The sequence below is a fragment of the Knufia obscura genome, assembly GCF_036327395.1.
Source record: "Knufia obscura strain CCFEE 5817 isolate CBS 148926 chromosome Unknown scaffold_6, whole genome shotgun sequence".
NCBI classification, from domain to species: Eukaryota; Fungi; Ascomycota; class Eurotiomycetes; order Chaetothyriales; family Trichomeriaceae; genus Knufia; species Knufia obscura.
The window spans coordinates 953560-981236 of NW_027042692.1; the positions used below are offsets into that span (position 1 = coordinate 953560).

Consider the following 27677-nt stretch of genomic DNA (forward strand, 5'->3'; position numbering starts at 1 on the left):
TCAAGGTGCAGCTGATGTCTCTGTGCCTCCTACTAACTGCTTCTCTAGATCTCTAATCCTCTGCTTCAACGCCTCGTTCTCCTTCTTCACGCTCTCGAGCTCCTGTCTCTGCACCGCTGCTTCTTCATACCTCGCTGCCGCGGTCACGGAGCTGAAACTAGGACTTCTCTCTTGCGCAATGCCGAGGCCAGCATTCATGCCTTGCTGAGACTGATCTCTGCTATGACTTGCACTCGTGCTCGATCTATGAGGATATGGGTAGCCATAGCCAGGTGGAGGACCGTACGGTGAACCCGCGTTTGAGGTTGAACGGTACATATTGTTCATGCTTCCGCTTGTAGACAATCCGAGGTTGTAGCTGTTTTGCCTGCTTGTTTCTGGTCTGTCCCTCTGGATGTCTAGACTTTGGCGTGCACTTGTCTGGTGTGAGCGGTCACTGTCCCGTGGTGCGGCAACGCCAGACACGGAAGTGGTATTTGCATCTCTGGGTATTGCTTCTCTTGCAGATCTTGCAGAGCGAGTCGACAGATTGCTTGAAGATCGGTGCCTTCTTGCTGAGGTAGGGATGATTGAGGCACCTCCGTAGGACGAGGAGGGTGGTACGTAGGGGTACTCTGAGGGCGGCTGTGAGGTTGTGAACAAGTCAGACGTTGACGAAGCAGTGGATGCCACAGAGGCTGTCTGAGCGCGGAGGGCAGACAGTTCTCTCGTCAATCTATTCACCTGTAGTCGCTGTTAGCCTGCTTGCTGCGGTGGATCTGCTTGTGTAGACGTACTATGCTCTCCTGCTCTTTCTCCAATTCAAGATGTAGTTCTGCAGCAGTGAGTGGCCTTGGATGTCGGATCGGACCCTGAGCGGTAGCTGAAGGGTCTGCCATGGTTGCGTTGGGTGGTCGTGGGGAGTTTGGTAGACTGCTGTTCAGAGGCACAGGCGGTGGTCCCATAACTGATGATGTTCTTCTCGATTGTCCTGAACTTGCTGGCTCTAAGGGTGCATTGTTTGAGCTAGAAGTCGTTCGCGACATGCTTCGAGGAGATACCGAGCTCAGGTCTGGAGGTGCCATCTTCGTGTAGGTTAACGGGAGAAAGCTGCAATCGACGTGGTTACTTCTGGTCAAACAGGTGAGAGGTAAGTCACAAAGTTCTACTACTATCTCGTAGGCACGGACGATCAGATGCAACTTCCAGCTCGCGTTCATTAGGCCACATTCTTGGTCATGGTGCTGCTGGCTCGTGCTATGACTGTTTCACATGCACGAGGCGGTTGCCTGATTGGTCTATTCATCTATCTACACCTGACGTGTCGACGCGTTCCAACACGTTCGACCGTGAGGAGTCTGATAAGGTACGATATCTGATATTCGACATTCTTGACTCTATTTGCTACGACTAATCACACCTTGAAGGCTGCCCAGTACCTTCTCACTCCTCTCTTGACTGATTTGTTAATCACTAAATGATAACGTCCAAACTTTCGCCTCTCCACCGGTGCTTCTTTGAAGCCTCTTGTCCCCTTGCTTTCCAATGAAAATGCCGCGTTTTTCGCAATATTGCGTCCACGGGAGGACATATAGGTCTGGTCGTCAATTCCAAATCATCATGCTTTTATAGCATTAACGACAAGTGCCCGAATGTGAGTCCATGATCAATCCACCATAATTCGACAAAGCCCCACCGAGGATGCTGAGCACAGTATCGGTCTATTCTTGTTTCACTGTATGTCGGCAGCACAGACAGCTGCAAGGTCGAGAGGTCAGGGATAACTGAAGCTGCGCCTCCTGCTGCTCACCTCGAATTGCCATGCAACGCATTGTCGTGGACTTCGTCGATTGTGGTAACATCTCTAAGCTTGGAATTTCCATTTTCACCCACATCTTTGCCTTTCTGCTCATTCGCCATGCTCATCTCGTCATACGAGTGAGGAACATTCTCATCACTGCTGTTCTCTGCGTGCTCAACATGTGAGCTGCTCTCACCTTTCTCCTCATTGTCAATCATGGCTGCGAGGCTCCTGAAATTGAACATTGGCTCGTTCAATGCTGGCGTGCCTGTGCCCGTCTCCTGGAAGGATGAAGATGCCGATGACGCATTGGACATTTGTCGTAGATGTGACCTCCTAAATGGTTCAGCTGCGGTTGGTATCCCTATTGGTGCTGTCAATGACTCCTGGCTGGGAGATAGCAAGGAGGCACTATCTGCATTGCCCATGTACTCCTGGCCATCTAGCTGTCCGCTTGACGTAGATGGCTCGTTCCGTTCGGCATGCTTGCCTTTCCCAACATCACCTGGTGCAATAGACGAGGTATTGCTTTGGGTTCTATCCATGGACGCCGAGTCACTAGCCCCGAGACTGAAATGCGAAGACAAAGCACTGTTTTTCCTTGCGGCCTTTTCCATTTTTTTCTGCTCTTTCGCTTCTTGCTTAGCTTTCTTTTTGGCCTCCTTGTCTTCTTGTTTCCTGCGGTCTTCTTCAGCAGCCAAACTCAGACGGATGGCTTCCATCATCATCATCTCCTCGAGATCGTCCATTCGGCTTCGTCTCGAGCTGCTTCCCCGAGGGGGCCCTCCCATAAATGGACTGGCCTGGCCCCGGTCTGCTAGGGCTGCGTGTCGCTCTGCAAGGAACGAGAGAGCACTCATTTGAGCATCAGAGGGTCGCCCGTCGTCTCCCAACGTTGACCTTCGAAGCACATTTCTTCGTCCAAACGCTCCTGGTGGCGGTCTTTGACCCTGGTCGTTCATGACATAAGCTGCGGCGTGCAACGCACTGGCAGCTGCTGATCTTCGAGCCGCATGAGCTCGAGCAGTAGCAAGTTTGTTCGCCCAGTCTGGTCGGATCTTGTCCGTAGTTATGACTTCAGGCGCAGTCGCAGATAGGGACTGCCCACGCCTTCGATTCGGACCTGGTGAGAGGGTTGAGGATGCGACTGAAGTCTGACTAGATCTCGCAGACATCACTCCATATGGCTGAGCACCAGATCCGTACGTCAGTCCACGGCGGAATGGTGGAGGGACATACGTGATGCCGAACTCTGGAGTCTTACAGTACGGACATGTGGCGACTTCTGACACCAGCATCCCTTCGGCTTGTGCCAACCTTTCTTCTTCTGAGACCGGCGGTGCGTTTGGATCAGGCTCATTATGCTCTGGTGGATGCGGGTCTGGCCGTTTTATCTGGACGAAGCATTCCGAGCATATGGCTTGCTCACAGCAGCGGGTAGTGTTCAGGTACGGTGGATAGTACAAACAGCAGATTGGACATTCAGCAGCGTCCTTATAGAGGAAGACCTCGACCGGCTGGCCATTAACGAAGGGATCATGCGCCAATTTTAATTCTCTTGGTGTCAGGTCTTTTTCCGAATTGTTCCTTGATGCGGAGCCAAGACTTGCCAATGTCTTCGCGCGTGATCTGAAGGGCATACTCGAGGAGGTCGCAGGCTGAGGTGACGAAGAAGGGAATGGAAAGGAGCCATTCGCAGATAATCCGCGACCAGAATCAGACTGGAAAGACTCTGACCTAGGGCCCATGGGTACTGTTAAGCTCTTGTTGGCATCTTGCGAAGGTCTTTTGGAAAGCTGATATTCGAGTTCTGGTGGGATCTCATCCGCGCGAGGTAGAGGCATGCCGCGAGCGACAGCCATGATCTGGTGTTCGGCCCACGATTCAGAGAAGTCGTCCATACCTCGCCAGAAGGGAGCTAGACGACGCTCGATCATCAACTGGCGAACTATGGGCTTGCTGAAGTCCTCTACGCCAACATAGACGCCCATTGTGACCAAGTAACCTCCTTCAACGCCCTCTTCTCGCATGCTCCGCTCGCGCTCTTTCAGTCTCGCCTGCTTTTCCTTCTCTTGTTTTCTTTGCTCTCTTTCTGCTTTGCTCTCCCGACGAGCCTCGAGGGAGGAAATATCGGGTTCACTATTGCCCAGGCCGAGCAATGATGAGAGATCAGGCCGGCTGCCTCTTCTCGGGTTTGTTTCCCGGCGTGAGCTTCGGCCAGCGTGCTCTTGACTAATGTTGAGATCATTTCGGTAGCCGGACGGACCAGCACTGCTCTCTTGTGCGCCCGACCCGCGTGCTTCTTTTGTCTGGGAGTTCCCCATCGTGGATCTATTGTCGTTTGATCGCTGCTTCACTCATGAAGAACGAACAGGGAATGGCATAGTGTGTCATTAGCAGATCTGCAATACTGCTCATAGGAAACGCGGTAACATGCGGTTGGCTGGGAGCGGACACGAGCTTAGTGAGAGGCACCCCCGTAATCATTCAGCAGATGGTCAAATACTGGGTGGACCCAGACGTGAGAACGATGAGGCATTCGTCAATCGTGCCGTAATCCTGTGCTAATCTGTGACGAGCAATAACTGATAGGGAAACAGATGCAAAGGACGAATATATGGCATCAACTTGATTTTGAGTTAGCAAACGAATGTTGAATGCCGGATATATCGCAGACGTGGTACTTGTTAGTGGTGGCCGTTTGGCAGTGATGGGTGGAGTCAAAGATTAGTAGTCGGATAGTTGGCAGTGACGACGACTGCGGGTGATAAACGGCTCGCACGGGTGCAGGGAAAGTAACATCTCACGACACTGCAGTAAAGGACAGTTCACTAGAATTAAAAAAAGGTACTGAGCGTATGTTTTCCTACTGCAGCTCTACTGTACTCTGTCCTAGTTACCGCCCTTGCTGCACATCATCAATATGCACTGTCTGCGTCCGGAACGACTTCGCTTTGCTGTGGCGGAATTACAGTATGCTTGATACATGATAACCTGGAGCCCGGCGTCAGTTGGTCTGTTGCATTGGTTTCTCTGCCACGACAACCTTTATCAGCAGCAGTAAGTGGTGACATCCCGCATTGCTCTTCTTTTTCGTCATTACTCCTTCTCCAGAGCAATAGTCCTCTATCTGAACAGGCACAAATAAATCCCGAGCGGACAGAAAGAGCGTTGGGCCTGGGGACCACCCCGCTTCTGCCTAAGCTTCAGGCCGAGGCCTCGCTGCAGGTACCTACAGCACTTTAATAACACTCCACCTAGGCCATAATACTATCGCCCCCTGGAAAGTTTGCCCGTGGGTCTGACAGACATTCTAGCCTATTTTAGCTTAGCCTCAAAGATTTTGTACAGCTTCCACTCACCCAGCCGACTATAAAGTTCGATCCCTATACACATGTGTTCTGCTTACTGTTTCTAAGGTTCCTACCGCGTTAGAACTAACAAAATCGAGCAGCAAACGACTGAGATCCTAGGTTCCATTTAGTGCATCGTAGCCGAAAGAGGTAAGCGTCAAATTGACCAGCAGCTCCACGGGCAAACTTTCCAGGGTACGATAGTATTGGAGCGATAGAGCCGCCCGAGATCTTACTCGTACCTCTTTTTTGCCTGGTCGAGTCGTATGTTGTACAATCGCAAATGAGCGCTAAAACTCGATTTCCGCAATTCAACCATAGATCAGCTGGCCTAAGTGTCGATGATTGTGCGCTTATGACATGACGACGTCCCTTTCTATGCGACTGCACATCACGCCTTTGAACAACGATCTATTGCCAATCGTGCTTGGTCCGGGACTGGCCAAATCCGCCGAGAACGTTTCTTACCAGAGCATTGAAACCTTCCCGGAGAACAATTATGGTTATCTAGACTTACCAGAGCAAGACGCAAAGAAGCTCATCGCAAAGCTAAACGGGGCCATCCTGAAAGGTAAGAGGATGAAGGTTGAGGAAGCTCGCCCAAGAAAGCGATCGCGGAAGACGGCCGAAGCTGAAGAACCTGCTGAGCACGAGGAGCCGCGCAAGAAGTCTAAGAAGTCTAGGAAGGGTCCGGAGGAGAGGGACGTCCTCCAAGGTCATGAGCTGCCGTCGGACCGCAAGGTGAAGCGAGGCTGGACCGAGTCAAAGTCAGAGAAGACATCCAGTAGGGAGGACAAGTCGAAGGACAAATCAAAGGACAAGAAGAAATCTAAGAGTCAAGCACCTTCGAAATACACCGAGAAAGAAGAACTACTGTTCCGAACAAACTTGCCGCCCAACAAGGAAGATCTGCGCACTGCGAAGAAGGACAAGAAGAGCAAGAAGAGTCACAGTGCTGGTACTGTTATACATGAGTTCGAGAAGACTGCTCCTCAGCCTTCTTTCTTGAGAGATACTACTTCTGCTGGTCGAGCAGCTGAATACGTCGAGAATATTGGGTGGGTTGACGACAAAGGAGAGGTCGTCGAAAAGGAGCCCCCAAGTCTGAAGCGAAAGAAGGCGGCAAAAGCTCAAGTTCTGACGATCGATGTCCTGCCGCTGAACGGGCCTAGGAAGGAGCATGTACCGCCGAAGCAGCGGCTACCGGCCAAATCAACCTCGTCAAGCACGTCAGACCCTGTCGAATCGGCAATCAGCGACAAGGAGGAGAATGTAGGAGTGCTGGACGACGAGACCAGCAGTTCAGGAATCACCTCCTCGTCGGGCTCAGCGACGGAAGCGGAATCAGAAGCAGAGTCTACCCTCGCAAACGAGCATCGCGGAGAACCTCCACTCTCATCACACACAGAGGTTCAGGCAGCACCAGAGACACCTCCCAAAGTCCACCCGCTGGAGGCATTGTTCAAGAAACCCAAACCACCTACTGGGGACGACGCAGCCAAACCGAGCTTGGAGATAGAAACTTCATTTTCATTCTTCGGTCTGGCGCCTGAAGAGACAGACGAGTTACCACCGATGCCCAACACTCCCTTCACATCGCAAGACATCTATTCAAGAGGTGTGAGGAGTGCTGCGCCAACACCAGATACTGCTCATCCAAGTCGTTTTATGAGCTTTGCTAGCGCGTTGGCCGCTCGCACGCAGGGCCACTCAGATGATGAAGTGCTCAGTGAAGCTGAAGAAGCCCAAGCTCCGGGTCCTTCGAGGCAGCAACCAGAGACACGGGTCGAAAGTGATTTCGAGAAGCGCTTTTGGGCTGAGCGTGGCCCAAATAACCGCGCTTGGAAAGCAAATAAGCGAGCTGCGCTCAAAGAGCAACGACAAAAGCAAAATCGTCTTCGGCGGCCTAGAAACCGCTGATCTCCGCCCATCCCTGTCGCTCGAATGAAACTTTTCTTATGAGATGCTGCTTGACAGCCTCCAGCTTCTTGGGCTCGACATCATAGCTTTAGCGGCGCTGTAGAAGCAGATGTATTCCGCAGTTCAACACAAGTACTTCTGATTGGGCGCCTGAGATTTCGGCGAACTTTCAAGAAAACGGTATTTTCTAGAGAGGCGAAGCCTTACTTGGCAGGTGTTGAGTCTTTGGCCCCCACCGAGACTCGCAACTGCCTAAAGACAGAATGGCGCTGAATTTATCCATCAACTCTACGATATATCCCCCGAAATCGAGCGTTGAATGATTATCGAAGACAGCACGACCTGTTAGAATTGTGAAAATGACATTCGATTTCGTGATTGAAACTCCACACAACCGCAAGATCAATAGGAACAACAACAAGATCATCCAGCGACGTGCAACTCAAGCTGGAGCTAGGACAAGGCTTGGCAACAAGAATGAAAAGCCAACGGACCACAGCGCCAATACGGAAACAACGACTCTACCAACCCGCCACGCCAAGCCAGCACCTGTGCCTTCGGATAACAGCTTATTGGCGAATGCAAACCTGACGACTCCTTACAACTCGCCCTTCCTAGCACGTTTCGGAAGGCATGGGCAGATGCTGTACTTGCACGATGCTGATACGTCCCTACCGCTTGGTTGTTTCACGCTGCCAGACCCAACTCTTTCAGTCTTGCAACGGCAGCTGCTCGCTTCTCTGAGCCGACAGCCTGCTATGAGGGACACAAATCGTTTGTTCAAGATCGTGAACCTTACTCAAAGGCAGTTCTTGAACCATCTGCCATCTCACTATGGCCACTTGCCGTTTCTCGATGAAGCAATGGAATGTCTTATTGCTCGGCTACATGACACCTTACCGTTGATGCAATCAGGTATCCCGAGTCCTTCAAACAAACCGTCTCCTACTGCGCTTTACGGCAGAGCTTTGACGAGCCTGCGATCTGCTCTCGACCATGCGCTTGCTCAAGATTTGACTTACATATGGTTCGCGATCATGTTGCTGACATTATTCGAGCTGCTCTCTTTCGGCGACGAACCTGGATGGGTATGGCATGCCGCAGGAGCTTCGCGGATCCTTCACAAGCTTGGACCCAAGAACATACAGTCCGACTTCCACATGTCGCTGTTGTCTTCGCAATGCCGAATCATGGTACGTACCTGCATCTGTTGGGCAAACTCGATGTTATATCATTCACTGACCTATCTTAGGTCGTAGAAACCATTTCAATGAACAAGCCTTGCTATCTTGCAGAACCTGATTGGCAGGAGGCTATACATCGAACCATTCTCGACTGTGACGACTTTGGAGATCGATCACGGACAAGCATAGAACTGTGGGGTTTAGGCACAAGGATACCTAATCTGTTCCAGTCAGTTTCTGATTATGTCCATGGACTCACAACATCTGGCAGTAGCATCATACGTGGCACGTTACGACAACTGTCAAACGACATGGATGAATGGCAACAAGAGTGGCGAGATGTGCTAGAAACGACGTGTCGAAATGCTCTCAATGAGGGCAGCATTCGCCATCAGTCGTTCATGTTATTGCTGGCATTCTATATGTTATCCATGATCACTAATCGACTTCGAACCGCTATCGAACCGACGACGGCGCGCAACCTGGAGAACAAGGCAATATGGGCATGTACTAGTACTTTCCAACTGCGAAAGCGCTTTATGTCGTGTAAATTCAGAATCACCGACAATGGTTCATTTAAAGCCCAAGTTGCCCACGGAACTTGGCAAACAGCTGCGCGCTGGGAGGAAGAGATCGAAAGTGCGGACTCCGATGCACCTATACGATCTGAAGTATTCGACGAGTGGTGCAGCCAGATCGGGAGGATGCCGAAGGAAACAACTCCATCGACCGATGCATCGTCTGGCTCCGATACCCCGAGTTCAACCAATCCTGAATGAGGTTGTTGTTTTGGTACCAGGCTAAGGTGCAGTCAAGGCCATATCTACGCAACAGCGCGTGGGATCCTCAGCCCTCTTCGGCGGCACGATCACAGCCAATGTGATACAACACACAACAGAAGAAGGTAGGCATTCGGCAGTACGGATATTCCAGCTCTTCCCCTTGACTAGCAGCACTGGGCCTTAGCAATATCTATGTTCCATTCGGGACAACCACAACATAGCATCCTCCTGACGATACATCCTCGACCTTATCGCCGTCGACCGCTGGCGGTGGCACTCTCACTATCTCCTTGGTATAGCCATTTACCAGAAGACTCATCAACAGATTATAGGGGTGCGACACAGCCAAAGCGTTGTTCTGCTCTACGCCGGGTCGAACATCAATGCTGCTCTGTCCAGCCTGCTTGCGATCGGTTGACTCATTAGAGCCACTGAGATTATGAGTCCAGCCATATCGTCTGCGAGGCAGTCTGTTCAATCATGCTACCAGAGATGTACTGCTGTGCACCAAGCATGACTCAAAGTGTTGGCAAAGCTGATCTAAGGCAGCACTATGGATGACTTCCATTCAGATTGTGAGGACAAAGTGACAGAGAAGATCTATACGAGTGTCTGAGCAAGTGCGAGATTGAATTTGGCTGCCTAATTCAGGCTACAACATTGGATGGCTGCCTGCCAGTGTCAGTTTAAACACTGCTAGGCAACAATGGACCCGCACATATATCTACCACCACCATTGTCTCAGCCTTTCTTGTCTAAACAAGTTTCCTTCCTTCATTGCGTTCTTCTCGAGTCCTGGCCTTCTGCAAGGCTCGCACTCGAATTACACCTTTCCGCCCTGGCGGTCTCCAGAGAAGCCACATCCAATTCAAACATGGCGTCACCTATTGCCGCAAATGTAGGCCCAGGTCGAGCTGACCAGGAACTTTCACGGCAAGTCCAACATACTGATCAGAATACCTGTACTAACATACACAGTTTCGCAAACATGACAGATACGGTCACAATCAAAACAGAAACGACGCACTCTTTCACGGTGCACACATCACTCCTTCTCAAAGAATCACTGCTCTTCAGACAACAAGAGGACACCATTTCCGAGAACAAAACCATCGACTTACCGGCACCGTACAAGACGTCCATATTCGTGCTATTCATTAGTTACCTCTACACGAACGACCTGTCCCAGAGCATTACAACCGACGACGGTATTGACGCCTACAAACTTGGCAAGTATTTGAAAGCAGAGCGATTCACCGAGTTATGCTACGAATTCTGCCAATCACGACTACTCTGTATGTTTCCACAACCAAGACTGGCGTACCTCAGCAAGCTGGCCGATCTACCAGACGACCCTCTGAAAACTCTACTAGTTCGACGCATAGCAGAGCTGATCGTCTTTGGGACGTACGAGCTTCAGTTCGATCCGGCCAATCTCGCCGAGGAAGTATGCACAGACAACGCAACACAACTGGTATGGAAAGAGCTCCTAGCATCGATCATCCTCCAAGCACGAAATCGAAGAAATGCTGGGCCAGGATTGGCTGCTGCTCCGTTCTCCGGGAGCACCCCAGCTGACAACCAGACATCTGCAACGTTTGGCAACAGCGGGTCCACGGCAGCAGGACATGGTGGCACATCTGGGTCTACTGGTGGGCTTTTCGGCCACGCGCAGTCGAGCAACGGTACTAGAGGTAGCCTCTTCGACAACAACACAACACCTCGCAGTACTGGTGGCCTCTTTGGTCAGCCGCAGGCGAGTAATACTACTACAGGTGGTCTCGTTGGCAATAGGCAGTCGAACAATGGTACTGGTGGTGGTCTGTTTGGCAAGCCACAGGCCAATACCAATACTGGAAGCCTCTTCGGTAGTACGCAGGCGAACCAAAACAATGGGAGCACCTTCGGCAATGCGCACTCGAATCAAAACTCTGGTGGTAGCCTTTCCAGCAACACAGGCTGCAACAATTCATCTGGCGGCCTCTTCGGTCGGCCAGGCAACAACGCCAGTCTATTCGGCAGCACTGCTAATCAAGCCAGTACAGCTGGAGGGCTATTCGGTACCAACAAGAACCCCAACAACACTACCTCTGGTAGTGGTCTCTTCGGCCAGAGTCGTCCTTCCCCATTCAGTGCCTTTGGCGTCAATACGTCAACATCTGGCACCGCTTTTGGAGGAGCACCCCAACCACGTTCGCCATTCGGGCCATCTCAGCCTAACCGAACCAGCGATTCATTGAATCGACCACAGATTGTGAATGGTTCTGGCCTCCCATTCCCCCCTCAACACATATCCCAACCGATGAACAGCGGGTGCTGGGGCGCCCCTAGCAACCCGAATACCACAACTAGAGGCTTTGGTAGCGGTTCTGGTAACAATACTGGCTTCGGCGCCGCACCAGCTACAACCTCGGGTTTGTTCGGTGGGTCCGGGACAGGTCATGCCTCAGGACTTGGCTCTACTTCCAGTGACCCATCACGATGTCCCGGTACACTGGCTCCTTTCCAGCCGTTCCTCGAGCAAGAACCTAACGGCACCACTGTAGCCTTCCAGTCAATTGGGTTTCATCAGCCAAACCAGTCTCATGAGGAATTGAGGCTTCAGGACTATCAGGGAGGACGCCAGTATCCGAAGGTAAACGAAATTTCTCATCTGAAAGATGCCGAAATCAGCCAGCTGCAAGCCAAGATCGCGCATCTAGAGTTAGCTGCGAGTCAAGGCAAGACGAAGTCTGTAGAGCAAGCTACATCAGCCACCGCTGTTTCGCCTGGGGTTGAGCAGAAGGTTCAGGCCCTCGAAGACAAGTTCGGCGTATATACCAAGCAACAAGAAACGATTATGACAAAGTTGGACGCGATTTTCGCAAAGTCCGAGCAGTCATCAAGCACGACGGAGGCACCAGGGCGTGCTCCCGACATTCCTGCCAAGGGACAAGCTGCCGTCACTATCGACACAGGCAACACCCAGACATCTGGAGTGTCAACGCCCGAGCTCATCTTGACGCCTGCATCCAGCACTGGCGAGCAAGATGCTACAACACCACGGGACGCGAATGAAGATCAGCTGCCAGCTCACGTCTCAGTTCACGCTAAGAAGGTCTACCCACATCTCAAAACTGCGCCTGAAACATATGGATTCCACGTTCAACTCATCGCTTTAGAACTGAAGATGCAAGAAATCGACGTTCGTAAAGCAATGGAAGAATTGGTCGAGCTTGGCTTGGCCCACACAACGTTCGATGAACACCACTTTGCTGCGATTGAGTCCTAGGAAGGCCACCAGCAAACTAAAAACATCAGACAATCACAGAAGGAGCTCAAGCAGGAGCGGTGACTCTTGAGTGATCTATCGTCGATCGCAAGGCAGATACGCAACATACTCGTGCAGCAAGCTCAGCACGCGTCAGTCTTAGGCGTAAATCAAGGTATGCACAAGCACGCCATTGCCGGCAGACTTTCCACTCCCACGCCGCAGATCGCTGCAGCCCTCGACGAGCTTCTGAAGCATGGATATGTATATACAATTGGGGAGGAGGACAGATATGCTGCAAGCGACACTTGAGATACGAGCATTGACAGGGCGTAGAAGACAGGAATCATAAATAAGCAGGAATCGGTAGCGTTCGCCGTTCGAAAAAAAAGGATCGACTCATGAAGTAAACGAAAGCACCTCACTTGAGGCAAGGGAAGACGATGCACAGTGCTACTGGCGTTCACCGCAGATAGTATGATTAGGATAGATAATATGAGTTGGGCTCGCCCAGATATATGATCGAAATTGCAATACCAATCATCACCCAAACTCCGCCCCCTCAAATCTCCACTGAATCCTGAACTTCATTCCATCAATTTCAAACCACGTTACTCCTCTTTCTGCCTCTCCTTTTGCTCCCTGATCCTCTCCCTCTTCTTCCCTCTCATCACCCTCTCCGTTCCCAGCCCCACCCTCATCCCGCATCGGCCACAAAACCGCCACAGTAACACACTTCCACACCCACACTCCTCTACTCCTCCCGCGCCCCCTCCACCTCTTCCCCACCACAATCCTCTCCACATTCCCCACATCATCCGGATCACAATATAGTTCCCTTCCCCGAAGGTTCCAGCGGATATGGTAGTTTATCGTAAGGACGTGAGTTTCGGGTGTGAAATTTGAGTGCGTGTTGAGTTCGGACCAGATAAGAGCGCGGAGGGTGTCGCCTGGGGAGGGGGAGGGTGGTGGGGAGGAGGAGTCGGAATCGGAGGGGTATGTGTCGTGAGTGTGGTTGGGAGCGTGGGAAGTTGGTTCTGGTTCTGGCTCATTGAGATCCATGTCACTGCCTTCGAGATTGTCGCTGTTGTGGTCGGATGGAAGATCCCTCTCATCGTCATCGATAGCGCCTTCAGCCGCGGTCTCATCATCAGGCTGGTACTCATCTTCACTCAATTCGTCCGCATTATCCTCGATGTCGGCATCGCTCCCGCCAGAAGTGTCGTGATCGTCCTCGTTCACGTCGGCTTCACCATCGGCATCAGAATCTTCGTCGCCATCATCAACACTATCCGCAGGGGCAACTCCATCGTCATCCATGTCCATATCGACATCATTCCCGCCGAACATCGTCATAGTCATTCTCGTCGGCACCATCAGTCTCAACATTCACTCCTCGGTCCGCTGCCTTCCGGCGACGACCCGCCACCATGCGCCGGAGTATCCGCACCTGTGCGACCCGCTCTCGATACTCAGCTTCACTGCTGTCGCTTAGGTACTGATACTGTGGTTCGTCAAATGTGGGTGTCTCTGTTGGTAGCATTATTGTCGTGATATGCTACTTGCTTTTCACTGAAGGTCAAGGTGAAGAAGCGCTGGGCACTTAGAGTAAGTGAGCAGGTCAGTGGCGTGGGCCTGGAGAATGCTCCAGTGTAAGGTATGCATGGTAGAACCACGAACTAGAGTGAATCGTGAGGAAAGTGATCAGTGTGTTTGCTTGATGTAGTAGGACAAAGCTTGTGATGATAGGATACAATTTCCTTGTATCTAGTAAGTACTCCTCGATAGTGGAAACGGCGGGATACTTGTCGGCACGACGCTTTGTGCAAGAAAGCACGTCTTGTGTTGTGAAGTAAGCGTGAAGGTCGTGTTATATTGCCCCGGGTGACTAGTCTTGAGCAGTGTCTTCCAGATCATGCTATCTGTTGCTGGCATGGCATAGCATAGCACGCTGTATCTGTTGATTGCAAGTTCTGGCGGTTGCTCGGTGATGGTGCCATCTAGGCGGACAAACAGATAGGCAATAGTCTCGTGCTGCTGAACGTAAGCACTTCAGCTGAGCTCTTCCGTATTCATAACTTACCCATACCACACTACTCTCGCCTAGGCAAGCGTGAAACCACCTCATCTCGCCCCATATACAAGCCTAGACACCACAACCGCCCAAATGCCCCTAGCCACCACCGACACACCCTCCTTCCCAACCTTCCGCCAACCCCACCCAACATTCAACCCCCACGACCTCCCCAGCTGGCCCACAGTCCCGACCTCATCCGCAAATTCTGGGCAGAGCTCGAATCACATAACCACAATCACATTCCTCCGAGATACAAATTCACCAAGACAACCCACCACATCCTCATAACCCATCACCAATCCGAGTATATCCACGAAATAAACAGAACCCTCAACCCGAATATGGCGGACAATGTGGAGCGGGTGGATGTACACGCTTACCCACCCGGCACCGGTCCAGAGACCAATACCGACACCAACATCAATACCCCCACCGACAGCGCATGCACAACAACCAAAACACGCAAATCCCGGGGCAAAGCCAAAGCCAAAGTCAAAGCCAAGCCCAAGTCCAAGCCCGGACGTATAGATGAAAGTGAGACGAGAATCGCGATCCTATACCCCGTATCCCACGATCTCTTCGAGAGCGATCCGGTCGATGATAATGGGCGAGTGAAAGGCCGAGGAGAGACGTGGTATGAAGTTGATGGGCAGAGATTCGTGGTACAGTGGAGGACGAGGAGGGAGGAGGGGATGTTGGATTGGGATGATGATGTGAGTAGGAGGGCGTAGTGATGACAACTGATGGCCGGTGGTCGAAGATGGTTGGTACCTCACGGGTGAGAAGTGGTTGAAATGGCGAGACGTATGAATCTGATTCAAAGAGCCTATGGAAGGCTACGGCGCATGGTGGCTTTTGAAGGTAGAGATGTCGGTACTGCAGCTCTCCCGAGGACAGCACAATGGGACATCGTGGTCGAAGCTGAAAGTCGACTAGTTTACAAACTTTTCACATTCGAATATGTACTTTTCTCCTATATATCTCTTTTTACATATGTACTGTTTTCCATTCTGATCCCACTATACATTCCCATACATGGCGCACAATTTCCCTCTCACTGTTCACTATACAATACCATACAACTTCTTACACAGCAAATAACAAGCAATCGCAAAAGCCATCAACCCACCCGTAATCCCCCAGAACCACCACAGATTGTCGATATCCTGACCAGGAACCTTGACGTTCATACCCCACATACCACAAATAATGTTCATCGGCAACACAATGGTACCGAACACAGTAAGCTTATTGAGGACATCACCTGTCTGTTCACTACGCTCGTTCATGCGAATGGAAACTTGAGCGAGATAATTACTGTGTGCTCTAGACAGCAGGGTCTCGTAATGGCTGAGGTTCGAAGTCATAGTCAGAATATGATCCTGAATATCGCCAAGGTAGAGACCGATCTCATTCTTGGGCGTGACGTTCCACTGCTCATTGCAGCGCTTCGCGAAGCCCTTGATGACATCTGCTTTTGTGCCGAGCAGGCGGTACAGACCCATCACTTTCTTTCTGGTTTCGCCGACGCGACGCAGCATATCATAGCCTGAAGTATCTCTTTTCTTTGCGTCGCCGGACTTCAGGATGTCGGGAAGGCTAAAGAGGGAGGACTTGTCGTCTTCGTTCTTGTCTTTCTTGTTCTCTTTCTCCTTGAGTTCTTGATCGCCGGTTGCTTCTTTGTCGACGGAGAAAGCGCCTGGTGTGGATTGGAGGATTGCTTCATCGATATCGTCGACCTCATCTTCGATCTTTTGGATCATGGGTGCGAATACATCGGTAATGTCGTCGATGATAGCGTAGGAGATCCAGTCAGCAGTCAGCTCGAGGTAGTCTTGGAGCTGGCGTATACGGCGACGAACATTGGCTGGGTGCGGGATCTGGCTAAAATGGAAGGTGAGGATACCGTGGTGGAAGACCAGAATGTAGACGTTGACTGGTTCCATGAACTCGTCTGAGCCTTGGTCTTGTTCGAACGTTCGGTAGTTAATGAAGTAGTAATTCTTGAACAGTTCGACTTTCTCACGTGCTTCTTGCTGCAGGATATCCTCTGATGTAAGAGGATGAATGCCAAAAGCCATTTTCATGACTGCCATTTCTTGAGCAGTAGGATTGAGCACGTCCAGCCAGAATTGTGGTCGTTCGCCAAGCCTCTTAGGCTTGTCCTTCTTGCCGGACGCAGGGGCCTGAGGTGTTTGCTCTCCAGAATTGTTCACTGTACGAGCTTGACTAGTATCACGAGACTTTGACTTGGCAACTTCCGAGAGAATGGAGTTCAGTCGTGATGGCTCCTGAGAACGACTCCTCTGGGTGCCCTCGTGTGCAGTGTTTAGTCGTGATAGGCCACCTTCGTTCTCGTCTTGCGGATTTTGAGGGCTTACCATACCTGTCGTCTTAGCACCATCCCGAGCTGAAGGTTTCTCCCGAGGTGTCTCGGATTCAGACTCGCTTGAGCTAGACTCCTCAATGACTGGAGGCTCAGGGATGAACAACTCTCGGAAGCTACCGTCCTGCGGAACGAGCTCGGAGATTGTTGGAGCATGAATTGTGCTTTCGAACTCGATGTTGAAATAGGTAAACCTATTGGGTTCCTTCTCGCGGTGCCAAGCGCCCTTTCGTGGTCTGAGGCGACCGTCGACCAGAACAGGCTCTTGAATGCGCTGAGCACGACGTGAGTCAGCAGCTCGCAGTTCCTTCTCTTCTCTCGACCATTCGTCCAGGGCCCATAACTGTGGCCATTCCTTTCTTCGTCTCCTGCGACGCTGACTGTATGTGACTTCGTCCCTTGAGCCGACGCGATCAAAGTCTTCGTCTGCATAGTCGGACATGACGTCGGCTGGGAGACAGACATCCATGTCAGGGTCGAATGTCATGGCTCGCTTGTGCCTGGCCATGCCATCAGGACCAAGACGAGGACTCGGAGGAGCAGAATTAGGGTCACCATCTAGAGCTTCTTGTCTGTCAATATCGATCAAAGCATCGCCATTCGTGGTTTTGCTTCTGAGATTTCGAGAGCTGTCTGGAGATCTAGAGAGGAAACCTGTGTCGGGCATCATGGGATCTTCCATCGAGGCATGGATATGAGGACTTCCAGGAACGGAAGGAGGATTGTTCACATCGTAGGGTGGATCATCAGAATACTTGGGGAAAGATTGACCAGTTGACATATTGTTTGATCTCGTTCTCTTTCTTCCAGAAGATCGACTAGATGCTCTGGTGTTGGGACGAAATAGACCATAGCCATTCTGAGCAGGGCTGCGATTGGTTGATGGTGGCATCATGAGAGGAGTGCGATCAGTGGGTTCATCGTGGTCGGAGGCGTTGTCGGTACGTCGACGTTGATGATGAGGACGATCGTCTGAACTGCGTTGACGACCTAGATTCGCACTGTTGCCAGCTCGTTGAGCAGCGAAGGGATTCAGCCTGCTCTCTCTCCTTGGACGCATCGGCTGTTGACGTCGATGGTCGAGTAGAGCATCGCTTTCCAGACTGTCATCACTTCGATTTTGCCTTCTCTTGTAGAACGATTCACCAGGCCTGATTGGGGAGTGCCCCCTATCGTCTGCGGTGTCATCGACAGCTAAGTTGTCCATGTTGCCGGGAGCAGTCGAAGTCTCGGAGGGAGCAACGGCAAAAGACTGACGGCGATTCCTTCTTTTCTTCCCACCTCGATGTTTCCGTTTCTTTGGTGGTTGTGTAGATGTGGAAGCATTGGGAGCAGCATCAGCATTCGAGTCAACTGGTTGCTGGACTATCGAAGGTTGTGGACGAGGTGCAAATCTTTGTTTTGGCTGGTCGCGTGCCCCAGAATTTGAGGATGCGGGAGCTGCTGGCTGTGACTGCGACTCGGACGGAGGAGGCAGAGACTGCATTGCGCTAAAACTTGAACCTTTCGTTGTGGTGACCTAATGCTGCAAGTTGGCAATTGTGCAAGTCTTGGTAACGACTAACACTCAGATATTGGCAGGCTAATGTAGGATGAAGCTGCAAGAAAGTTGATGGCTTTCTCTGAAGCTGATCTGAAGCCAAGCAATATCAGAACAGCAGGTACCAAACGGTTGAAGCAAGGAACATGTTGATTCGAAGAGGTACGAGCAAGGATAGAATTGCTTCGACAGATAGCTCCGCACCGCACAACCCGATGACGATGAGCATGTAAATTTGGCGGGCGAACGATCTCCGCAGCTTTCGTCTGTGGCTTGAAATGTGTAGAGTAAAACTATGTGATTGGTCGGGATAAGATTCCCGGAAGCACGAGAAGCACGCGTGAACACCCACTCGAGTCCAGCTTCTGAACAGCAACACTCACTCTCCGGCTACACGTCGACCTCAACTTCAAAATGCCTTGATGCAATACAGTCTACAGCGACACCTTGACTCTTCTCCGTATTCAATCGAATATGTAGTTGACCAAGTTATGCACGTCATGCTACCCGATTCCAGCGACTGAAGTGCACTGGCAGAGGCCGTTGTTGTGTTAATAACTCTATATTCATACGTGCAAACGAACATTACATTGAAGAAGGACCAAGCAATCGGTATCTGGCCCGGCTCGAACACAAGATTGTGGTTGCATATCCTCTAAAATTGATGCTTACTAGACCAAAAAAGAAACTTAACAAGATAACAACAGAATAGATACGAATAAATGGCAACAAATGGTGATAGATGGTGTTATATGGCAGGAGCCCATCTCTAGGTAGGCTAAGTCTCGAACAACATAATGAATGTCTGTCTGCCAGTAGCACAGATCATGGGCGCCTAGCATCTGTGCCGTGATCTGGCAGTCGAAGAGGGCACTGACCCCAGTCGATGCACATCCGATGTACACTTCTTGGCTACCGAGAGATGGGCTGGTGAATAATGACGGGTCATACTTACCGTCTTATGTCGAGCTAGCCTGGTCGAAAGCGACGAGAACATGGTGTCAAATGGCAACTAGTCAGTGAGCATAGATCATGGACGCCTTACATCTGATGCTCTGAAACTGACACCGCGAGAGGCCCATTAAGTCGCTGATAAAGCGCGATACCCATTCAACTGTTCTCCCACCTCGGCCAGACTAGGGTCATCTGCATGACCAGTTCGCAGCAATTATTGTGTTATGTTGAATATAACCGATTCATTTAGAAACTGAAATGAGAATTATCACTTTCACTAGACTGAACAAACAGTCAAGTGAGTGATATTGGTCAAGGCTAGGACATGTACTTGGTGAGGCGAAGTTTGGGCGAATGGGGATCAAGCCCACCGTTGAGCCGGTGAAGACGATGAGTATCGTGGAGGATGTCTGCTGTTAGTAACATAGAGCTGGGTCATCATGCATCTATGCTGTGGGCTGAGCAATCAGCGAGAGTACTATCTCCCTCGACGTACATCCTGACGTACATCCAGATTTCTCGTCATCTTCAGCCGGCTCAAAGGCGGGCAGGTTATCAGGGGAGCCACGCTACAATGATGGAGGTTGGTGAGCACCACTTATGGGAACAGCAAATTGCCAGGAAGCACAGACCACTGGTTCAAGAACCAATAGGCGCAGTGCTGCCTGACGCCGCGACGTTAGTATTACACCTGCTCTAGTCATTGCGGTGCCCACCCCGGTGCTCAGCGACCTCAATCATCATTGTAGGGCTTTGTGAAAGAATAGGGAGCCTGACCTTGGCGGGCATGTCGAAGGTAACGAATCTTGTAGCGGACGCCTACTGCCAGCAGCATAGATCATGGGCGCATGGCATCTATGCTGTAACCTGATAATTGACAGAGCACTATTCTGTCAATGCACGTCCGCAACAACATCTCGTCACCTTCAGCCGCAGCCAAGATCGAAGACATTTGGGGCAAGTGTGATGGGGCAAGACCCATGCCAGCAGGTTGGTCGGAATCGATGAGCACCACTATGAGGGATAGCTAATTGCCAGAAAGCATAGACCAAAGTGCGCCTGCATCTAGTGCTTGTCTGACACCGTGTCGGGTCTATTACATCCAGCTTCAGTCGCGATGCACATGAAGTGCGCTGCGTATCCCGATGCTCATCGATTGCGACTGACCTGGGATAGATTTTGTGGGCAGGGGAGACACTGTATCAGACAGGATCGACGGCGACGAAGTAAGCACTGAACACCTGTTTGCCAGCATCACAGATCATGGGCGCCATGCATCTGCGCTGTTATCTGGCAATCGACAAGAGCACTAACTCGAGTCAATACGTGTTCAGCTGATTCATCACCCTCGCGCCAATCCAGACACAGGTCGATAGATCAGGAGGGGCAACCCCACGTGAGGCTGGTCAACGTTGGTGAGCACCACCATGAGGGATAGCTGATTGCCAGAGAAGTACAGATCATCGATGGCAAAGCACACCGATGGGCGCCTTACATCTGATACTTGCATCTGGCACCGCGACGGGAGTATTACAGCCGCTCTAGTCATTGCGGTGCGTATCCCGATGCTCACCAACCCTAACCAGCTCTGGCAGAAATTGACAAAACAGAAAGTTGAAAGGTTTCTGCGAGGCAAGGAATATAAACTGTTTCCTCTGTTTGTCAGCACGTGACACAACCCGACCATCAAACACAGAAGGCTTGGCAGAAATTAATGCGCAGAGGTATGCACTCGTCACCCTGGTCAGCCACGGCAAGAGATGGCAGAACGACTAAAACTTTGTCACTGCCTCGAACGGCATTGAGGCTGCCTGCACACTGCTAGGTGATACATGGAGCGTGGCGCTGAAATCGTGAACCATTCACTGAGGGGTTTCACTTCCGAGCCCCGATATGGAACGCGCATCTGCTTGGACTTGCGAGACGGAAACTTTGCTAGGCATGGTGTGTGATCAAATCCTCCGCAAGGGTACCGAGACGAAGCGACATCGACTGACACTGCAGCAATTGATGTTGCTGCACAAATGCACTACCTCGACAGCTAGCGCCATATCACTTCCACTCTTCACGTTCGTGTTTGCAGACTGCATGTGGGCTCGTTGTTGGATTGGCAAATTCTTCTACTTAAGAAACTCGAATGTTACAACTCTCCTCGATTGCATACACGCTTTGACATGTTTCGCACCAACTCTCGATTCAGGTCCATCAATTCGTAACTGAACACCACGACAAGATGGATCAGAACGTCGCATTCGATGAGGAGCAATTCTTTGGTGGACGACGCGTCAAGCTTGGTGGTCGAGCGCGTGATGGTGTGACTGAGACATCCAGTCGGTCTCTCAAAAAGAGTACGTTGTTGTTGATTGCTGCTTACATGCCTACTTGCTAACAGGTCTAGCACGATCTCAGACTAGAAGTCAACATCAAGAGGACCAGGAGAAGGCTGCTGGAAAGAGGCCTGCTACTGGAGCACAGCCTGCAAATAAGAAGAAGGCGAAGACTAGTGGTGTGACTGGGACCACTGCTCTCAATGAAAAGCGTGCAGGACCAAAGTCCAAGACAAAGAAACCGGCCAAAGGTCAGACTGGCGACAAGCAGTCTGTTACTAAGACCGACAGCACGAACTTGACGAGGAGGTCGTCTCGAATTGCTCAACGTAACAGTAAGCACGATGCACAACCACATAACCCTGATTGTCGGCCTAGCTAACTTCCACAGACCCAAACAAGGGCGACGATACAGCCAAGGAGATCGAGAGTCTCGGAGATAATCCCACCGCAACAGCAGCTACCGAAGAGTCCCACAAACCTATCACGTCTACTATCTCACGCGAAGATCTTGTATCCGACAAACCAATCGAAACGGAAGCTATTGCCATTCAGCTTTCAGATATAACTCAAAACAGCGAGGTGCCATCGAAAGATGCTGAAGGCCCCGGTGCCATCGTTGCCACATCCGACGTTGCCACCCTACGAGACGAACTCAAGTCAGACAACACCGCTTTGCAGAAGCAGGTCAAGGAATTGCAAGAAAGATTAGAACGACAAGAAGCGGCCATCGACAGTGCCTCTGAAGAGCGTGCTGACTTACAACGACGACTAACAGCGACTGAAGAGATCATCAAAGGCTTACGAAGCGTGCCGGAGCCGCGATCGCATGCTGATCCTGTGGGCAACCATTCATATGGCAACGGCAATCAGCAGTCACACGGCGCAGCCAACGACAACTTTGATCCCTCTGCTGCACCAGTCGCCAATCCTACACAGCATGAGATTACCAACCTCAACACTGCAAGTCACGAGTTTCCATTGAACAGCATCGACTCATTCAGCCAAGCTCAAGCCGACTTTGATGCACTCCCACCAGATATGCAAGCCCAACTTGATGCTTATCTCAGCTCTATCCCCTCCCAAGGCGAATCACATCAGGCTCAGAACGACGTCAACTCCGCTTACGCCCCCGAACAAGATGGTACCAACGAAACACCTGCTGACACACCTCACAACTTACCTGAAGACAACCAAAGTTCAGACCATGGCTCAGAATACGAGAGCAAATTCTTTGATGACGCATGGTATGAAGACGACGAACAACCCAATCCAGAGGTTTCAGAGGATACTCATGGTGATGGCCTTCTGAAACGACACCAGTTGGCGAGTTCTCCTTGAAGCTGACACTGCGGTCTGAAGAGTTGGTGCATGCTTTTGATACTTGGTGCATTGGCACACATTTTAATGGGTCTGTCTTACACGACGGTATGTTGCTGTACAAGCATAGCGAAGGCGCAAAGGAGTAATGACTAATACTATGGATGGAGGCGTGTCTGCAGAAGCGATGGCGTTGTTATTACTTTTTCTGCCAGATCCAGGTTGTGGTACCAAAAGGTTCCTGTACATCAGGTAACTTGCGAGCTTGGGAGTTTGAGGACATTAGAGAGGACCGTTGATTCAACGACTTGAAGTCGGAGCACAGGGTAGACTATACTACACTGAAAGCGAAATACATGTCTTGATCCTTTTTACATTCATTGAGCATCGCATACCAAAAATAACATTTCGTAAATAATGGACAAGAAGCGGAACGAGACTTAGTAGCATGTTAAGTGCTCGCCAACCAGCTCTTGAGACAAAGACATAAGATTTGTAAGTGCTTCGTTAGTGCTGGCTCATCGCGAGAAACGATCAAGCTTCACACGATATGGTCCGTTACCATGAGAAGAATTACACTCATATTGAGTAGGGAATGTACATTCACCGTACAAATACAATACAATCTACACCACTCATTCCACCTCCAACCCGACCCAACCAAACCACCTACGCATCAAGCGCCTGCGCCTGACACATACTCCAATACACCCCCCTCCTCCCCAACAGTTCCCCATGACTCCCGCTTTCCACAACTCTACTCCCCCTCCTCACTCCATCATCCCCCGCATCCCTCTCCCCAAACACAAAAATCACATCCGCCTTCTGCACAGTCGCAAGCCGATGCGCAACCGCAACAACAGTCATCTCCTTCGCCCCCGCCAACCTCTCAATCGCCCCCTGAACCAACCGCTCACTCTGACTATCAAGACTACTCGTCGCCTCATCAAGCAGCAACAACTTCGGCTTCCTCAGCAACGCCCTCGCAAGACACAGACGCTGTTTCTGGCCCCCACTGAGCGCAGTCTGCGTGTGTTGGCCTAATTCCGTGTCGTAGCCTTCGGGGAGACTGGTGATGAACTCGTGGATTTCGGCGTCGCGGCAGGCTTGTGTTATGTCGGAGTCTGAGACGGAGGCGGTGGGAAGCGAGTCAGGGTCGTCGGGGATACCGAGGAGGAGGTTCTGCCGTATTGTGCCGGAGAAGAGGCGAGGTTCTTGGGAGACGAGGGCGAGGTCGCGGCGGTAGAGCGGGGCGGAGAGGGTGGTTATGTCTTGGTTGTCGACTGTTATTGTGCCGGAGGTGGGGTCATAGAAGCGCTCGAGGAGGGAGATTGTGGTTGTTTTGCCGCAGCCGGAGGGGCCGACGAAGGCGACGAATTGGCCGGGTTGGATTGTTAGGTTGAGGTTCGAGAAGAGCGGGGTGGTGTTGCTTGGGTATGTGAAGTTTACGTTCTTGAACTCGATTTTGGCGCCTAGGCTGGTTCTGGGCGTGGGTGGGGAGATTGCGGTGGGGTCGTGCGAGGCGCTTTTGGCGCGGAGCTCGATGATGCGGTTTGCGGCGGAGGTGGCGTGGGCTATGTTGCCGCCGATGCTGAGGTATTGGCCTGCGGCTTGGGCGCCTTGAATGATTGCGGCGTAGATGACGAAGAATTGGATGGGGGAGTATTCTGTTGAGGCGAGGAGTTGGCCGCCGTACCAGAAGGCGAGGGCCATGCCGAGGAGTTCGATGCTGTCTGTTAGGGCGTAGATTAGCGTTGCGTATGTTGCTTTGCGGGTCGAGGATTTTATCTGGTCTTGTAGGAGGTTGCGGTACTTGTCGATGACGACGTCTTCCATGGTGAGGGAGGACACGGTACGGAAAGCGCCGACTGCTTCTGTCGCGAATTGGGAACTGGCTTCGAAGACCTGTGCATTCCATACCTCGTATGTCACCTCGTATCGCATTCGCATGAATGAAGCCCCGAGGATGACGGGCAGCACAGCAAAGAATGTGACCAAGGTCAACTTCCAGCCAAAGTAGAAAGAGATGATAACACATCCGATGATGTTGAAGATCGATATCATTGGGACGGAACTGTTTAGCCCAAGTAGTTCTTGTATCTGCTTAGGGTCGCCAGAAAGTCGAGACATAACTGTGCCAGAAGAGTTCTCTTCACGATCGAAGTAGGCGATTGGCATCCCTAGGGTGCTCTTGAAATAGTCTTTTCGGCAGAAGGTTCCAGTGTGAGCTGAAATCACGCCGGAGCTCGTTCCAAGGATAGCATAGCTTATACCAACTGCCAATGCTAGAATGAAGAACATCAAAGACCAGAAATTGGCAGCGTCGATCAGTCGTTGTCCAGTGTATTGGAAGGTCTGCACCAGTTGTCCAAAAAACCAACTCTGTAGTGCATACGCGGCTCCGCACGCCATCGCCGCAAGCAACACCAAGTTGTAAAATGGCCAGCGTGGTCTCTGTTCGTACAGCAAGAGTCCAACAGTTTTGAAGATGCCTTTCTTTGTGTAGGACCCTCCAGAAGCTTTTCCTTCTGCTTCAGCAACATCGTCGATGGTGGCATTTGCAGTGGCCGATCTGCCTAAGCGTTCCGAGTTATACGATAGGGTACGTTCAGCCACCATGAGTTCACCTTCTGCTTGAGACGCTTCAGGCATGGGTCTGTCCTCCTCGATCATCTGTGCTCGAACCAAGCCACTGTAAACACCGTTCGACACCGAGAGTAGTTGATCGTGGGTACCCTCTTCGACTTTCGTGCCATGGCGGAGCACTACAATGTGGTCGGCCTTTCGTATTGTAGATAAACGATGAGCAATGACGATAGTTGTGCGATTCTTTGATGCTCGTTCCAAGGCTTGCTGGACAATCTTTTCGCCCTGAACGTCAATGGCGCTGGTTGCTTCGTCAAGAATCAAGATAGCCGGCTGCCTCACTATACTCCTTGCAATAGCGATCCGTTGTCTCTGTCCGCCGCTGAGCTTCATCCCACCTTCACCAACGAGAGTGGAGTACTCCTTGGGCAACTTGCGAATGAACTCGTCAGCAAATGCTTCTCGGCATGCATGTTGGACGAGCTCCAATCTCTTTGGACCTTCGACGTGCTCGAATTGTGTGCCAATCAGGCCGTATGCGACATTGTTCTCGATGGTGTCGTTGAAAAGGAAGGGTTCCTGCTGAACAAGTCCAATCTGCGATCTCCACCACTTCAGGTCAAATTTGTTGACAGAGTGCCCACCACTCGAGATGCAGCCATTGATCTGCACTACATCGTCCATACCTTCGCTATCGTTCTGGGGCACTGCTTCATGCTTCGATGTGATCGTGCTCTCTGGAGTGGAGGGTGGATGTTCTAAGTTTGGAAGATCATACCATCGTTCTAACAAGGCTACAATCGTGCTCTTGCCGGAACCAGATGGTCCAACCAAAGCCGTTGTCTTGCCTGCTTGGAAGGTAGCACTGAAGTTCTTGAGCACCTGCACATTGGGTCGAGTCGGATAAGCAAACGTGACTTCCCCCAGCTCAATGTCCCCGTGTGCAGAAACATCTGGCTCGCGCAAACCACTGGCATCGACACGATCTGAATCAATCATATCGAAAAAGCTGGCTGAGGCTCCAATTGCCTTGCTGATATTGAAGATGGGTTGGACGATCTGCCCCATAACACTCGTGACTATCAACACTGAGAAGAAGACAATAATGACGGTGCCCACACTGCCTATGCTGCCGTCGCGGAAGAGTTTGAGTCCGAACCAGAATGCTAGGGCGTAGCAAGCATAGATCGCAAAGTACATAGGAGACAGTTGCATTCCGAATTGAGGAGCTATCTTTATCGCATACTTGTGCGATTCGTCGACCCAACGGTTATGCTTGGTGATCATCTTTGACTCGGCGCCAAGCGCGAAGACGTTGCGAATCGAGCTGACCACTTCTGCCGCCACTGTCGCGTGCTTCTCATCCGCACTTGTTATTCGCTGCAACGATTTGAGGATGATAGGTGTTGTGATCGAGTACACAACGATGACGAACAGAATGCCGGAGCTTGTTGCCAGTGTCAGAGCCCATGAGTACCGAAAAGCAATGGCGTACGCTGCGATGACAAGGGCTAAGGACTGAAACAATGCTGCAAGTCTGTCTGATATGCTCAGTTGAATCGTGTTCGCGGATGATGTGATGGTGTTGGCAACTGCACCTGCCGATACTTCATCCAATTTCTTCACAGGTTGAGAGAAGAGTGCTTGCAAATACCCAAGCCGTAGAGCTGCCGAGATCCGCAAGCTTGATGTTCGGAAAAAGAACATAGAGACATAGGTAAGGACGAATTTGCCGATGAAGAGGTAGACGATGTAGAGTGTGTTCTGAGCGACCACATCCTTGAATTGTCGCTCCGTAATACCGCTCTCAGGGAGAAAATACTCGTTGAAGCGTTCCGTGAGAGTTCCGAAGACAATGTTCATCAATGGCAAGGGAACTCCCGATGCTGCTGCGCAAGCAATGGCGACGATGAGAACTGCATGTTCGAGCCGCGTACCGAAGGATAGGATGCGCCAATAATTACTGATAGGAGGTGTCTTGACCTTGTCAGATTTCGTGTCTGTGGTAGAAGCACCGTCGGCTTTGATCACTTCCTCGCCGCCTTCTGAGTTCATGGTTGGTATCGCAGGATCAGTTGATCGATCCATTTCAGATCGGTGAAGTTCATCCCAATTGAGAGAACGAGTGTCATTGTTATTAGTATTGACCAGCACTTAATTTCTAGGGCGTCGTCAGTTGCTAGCCCTATGGTCTGGCTCTCGGCCGAGTGAGACATTC

The 27677-nt window shown here is 51.2% G+C and overlaps 10 protein-coding genes across 10 annotated transcripts; 5 read left to right on the forward strand and 5 right to left on the reverse strand.

Moving 5' to 3' along the window:
- PMZ80_005843 (uncharacterized protein) lies at positions 1-1064 on the reverse strand (the record flags this gene model as incomplete). The annotated part of the gene is made up of 2 exons (XM_064874260.1): positions 1-723; positions 777-1064. 2 exons carry the CDS (start codon positions 1062-1064, stop codon positions 1-3), a joined length of 1011 nt encoding a protein of 336 aa, XP_064729982.1.
- Positions 1065-1785: 721 nt separating this feature from the next.
- Positions 1786-4104, reverse strand: SIP5 (SNF1-interacting protein; the record flags this gene model as incomplete). Its single annotated transcript, XM_064874261.1, has 1 exon — positions 1786-4104. One exon carries the CDS (start codon positions 4102-4104, stop codon positions 1786-1788), a length of 2319 nt encoding a protein of 772 aa, XP_064729983.1.
- A 1389-nt stretch (positions 4105-5493) lies between these two features.
- PMZ80_005845 (uncharacterized protein) lies at positions 5494-7053 on the forward strand (the record flags this gene model as incomplete). The annotated part of the gene is made up of 1 exon (XM_064874262.1): positions 5494-7053. One exon carries the CDS (start codon positions 5494-5496, stop codon positions 7051-7053), a length of 1560 nt encoding a protein of 519 aa, XP_064729984.1.
- Positions 7054-7412: 359 nt separating this feature from the next.
- On the forward strand, positions 7413-9016 carry PMZ80_005846 (uncharacterized protein; the record flags this gene model as incomplete). The annotated part of the gene is made up of 2 exons (XM_064874263.1): positions 7413-8246; positions 8306-9016. 2 exons carry the CDS (start codon positions 7413-7415, stop codon positions 9014-9016), a joined length of 1545 nt encoding a protein of 514 aa, XP_064729985.1.
- An 877-nt stretch (positions 9017-9893) lies between these two features.
- Positions 9894-12290, forward strand: PMZ80_005847 (uncharacterized protein; the record flags this gene model as incomplete). Its single annotated transcript, XM_064874264.1, has 2 exons — positions 9894-9952; positions 9998-12290. The coding sequence occupies 2 exons, from the start codon at positions 9894-9896 to the stop codon at positions 12288-12290; spliced, it is 2352 nt and encodes a 783-aa protein (XP_064729986.1).
- A 522-nt stretch (positions 12291-12812) lies between these two features.
- Positions 12813-13631, reverse strand: PMZ80_005848 (uncharacterized protein; the record flags this gene model as incomplete). Its single annotated transcript, XM_064874265.1, has 1 exon — positions 12813-13631. The coding sequence occupies one exon, from the start codon at positions 13629-13631 to the stop codon at positions 12813-12815; it is 819 nt and encodes a 272-aa protein (XP_064729987.1).
- A 1056-nt stretch (positions 13632-14687) lies between these two features.
- PMZ80_005849 (uncharacterized protein) lies at positions 14688-15077 on the forward strand (the record flags this gene model as incomplete). The annotated part of the gene is made up of 1 exon (XM_064874266.1): positions 14688-15077. The coding sequence occupies one exon, from the start codon at positions 14688-14690 to the stop codon at positions 15075-15077; it is 390 nt and encodes a 129-aa protein (XP_064729988.1).
- Positions 15078-15410: 333 nt separating this feature from the next.
- On the reverse strand, positions 15411-18218 carry MNR2 (CorA metal ion transporter; the record flags this gene model as incomplete). The annotated part of the gene is made up of 1 exon (XM_064874267.1): positions 15411-18218. The coding sequence occupies one exon, from the start codon at positions 18216-18218 to the stop codon at positions 15411-15413; it is 2808 nt and encodes a 935-aa protein (XP_064729989.1).
- Positions 18219-21459: 3241 nt separating this feature from the next.
- Positions 21460-22894, forward strand: PMZ80_005851 (uncharacterized protein; the record flags this gene model as incomplete). The annotated part of the gene is made up of 3 exons (XM_064874268.1): positions 21460-21574; positions 21625-21888; positions 21945-22894. The coding sequence occupies 3 exons, from the start codon at positions 21460-21462 to the stop codon at positions 22892-22894; spliced, it is 1329 nt and encodes a 442-aa protein (XP_064729990.1).
- Positions 22895-23542: 648 nt separating this feature from the next.
- PMZ80_005852 (uncharacterized protein) lies at positions 23543-27547 on the reverse strand (the record flags this gene model as incomplete). The annotated part of the gene is made up of 1 exon (XM_064874269.1): positions 23543-27547. One exon carries the CDS (start codon positions 27545-27547, stop codon positions 23543-23545), a length of 4005 nt encoding a protein of 1334 aa, XP_064729991.1.
- Between the last annotated feature and the right edge of the window lie 130 nt (positions 27548-27677).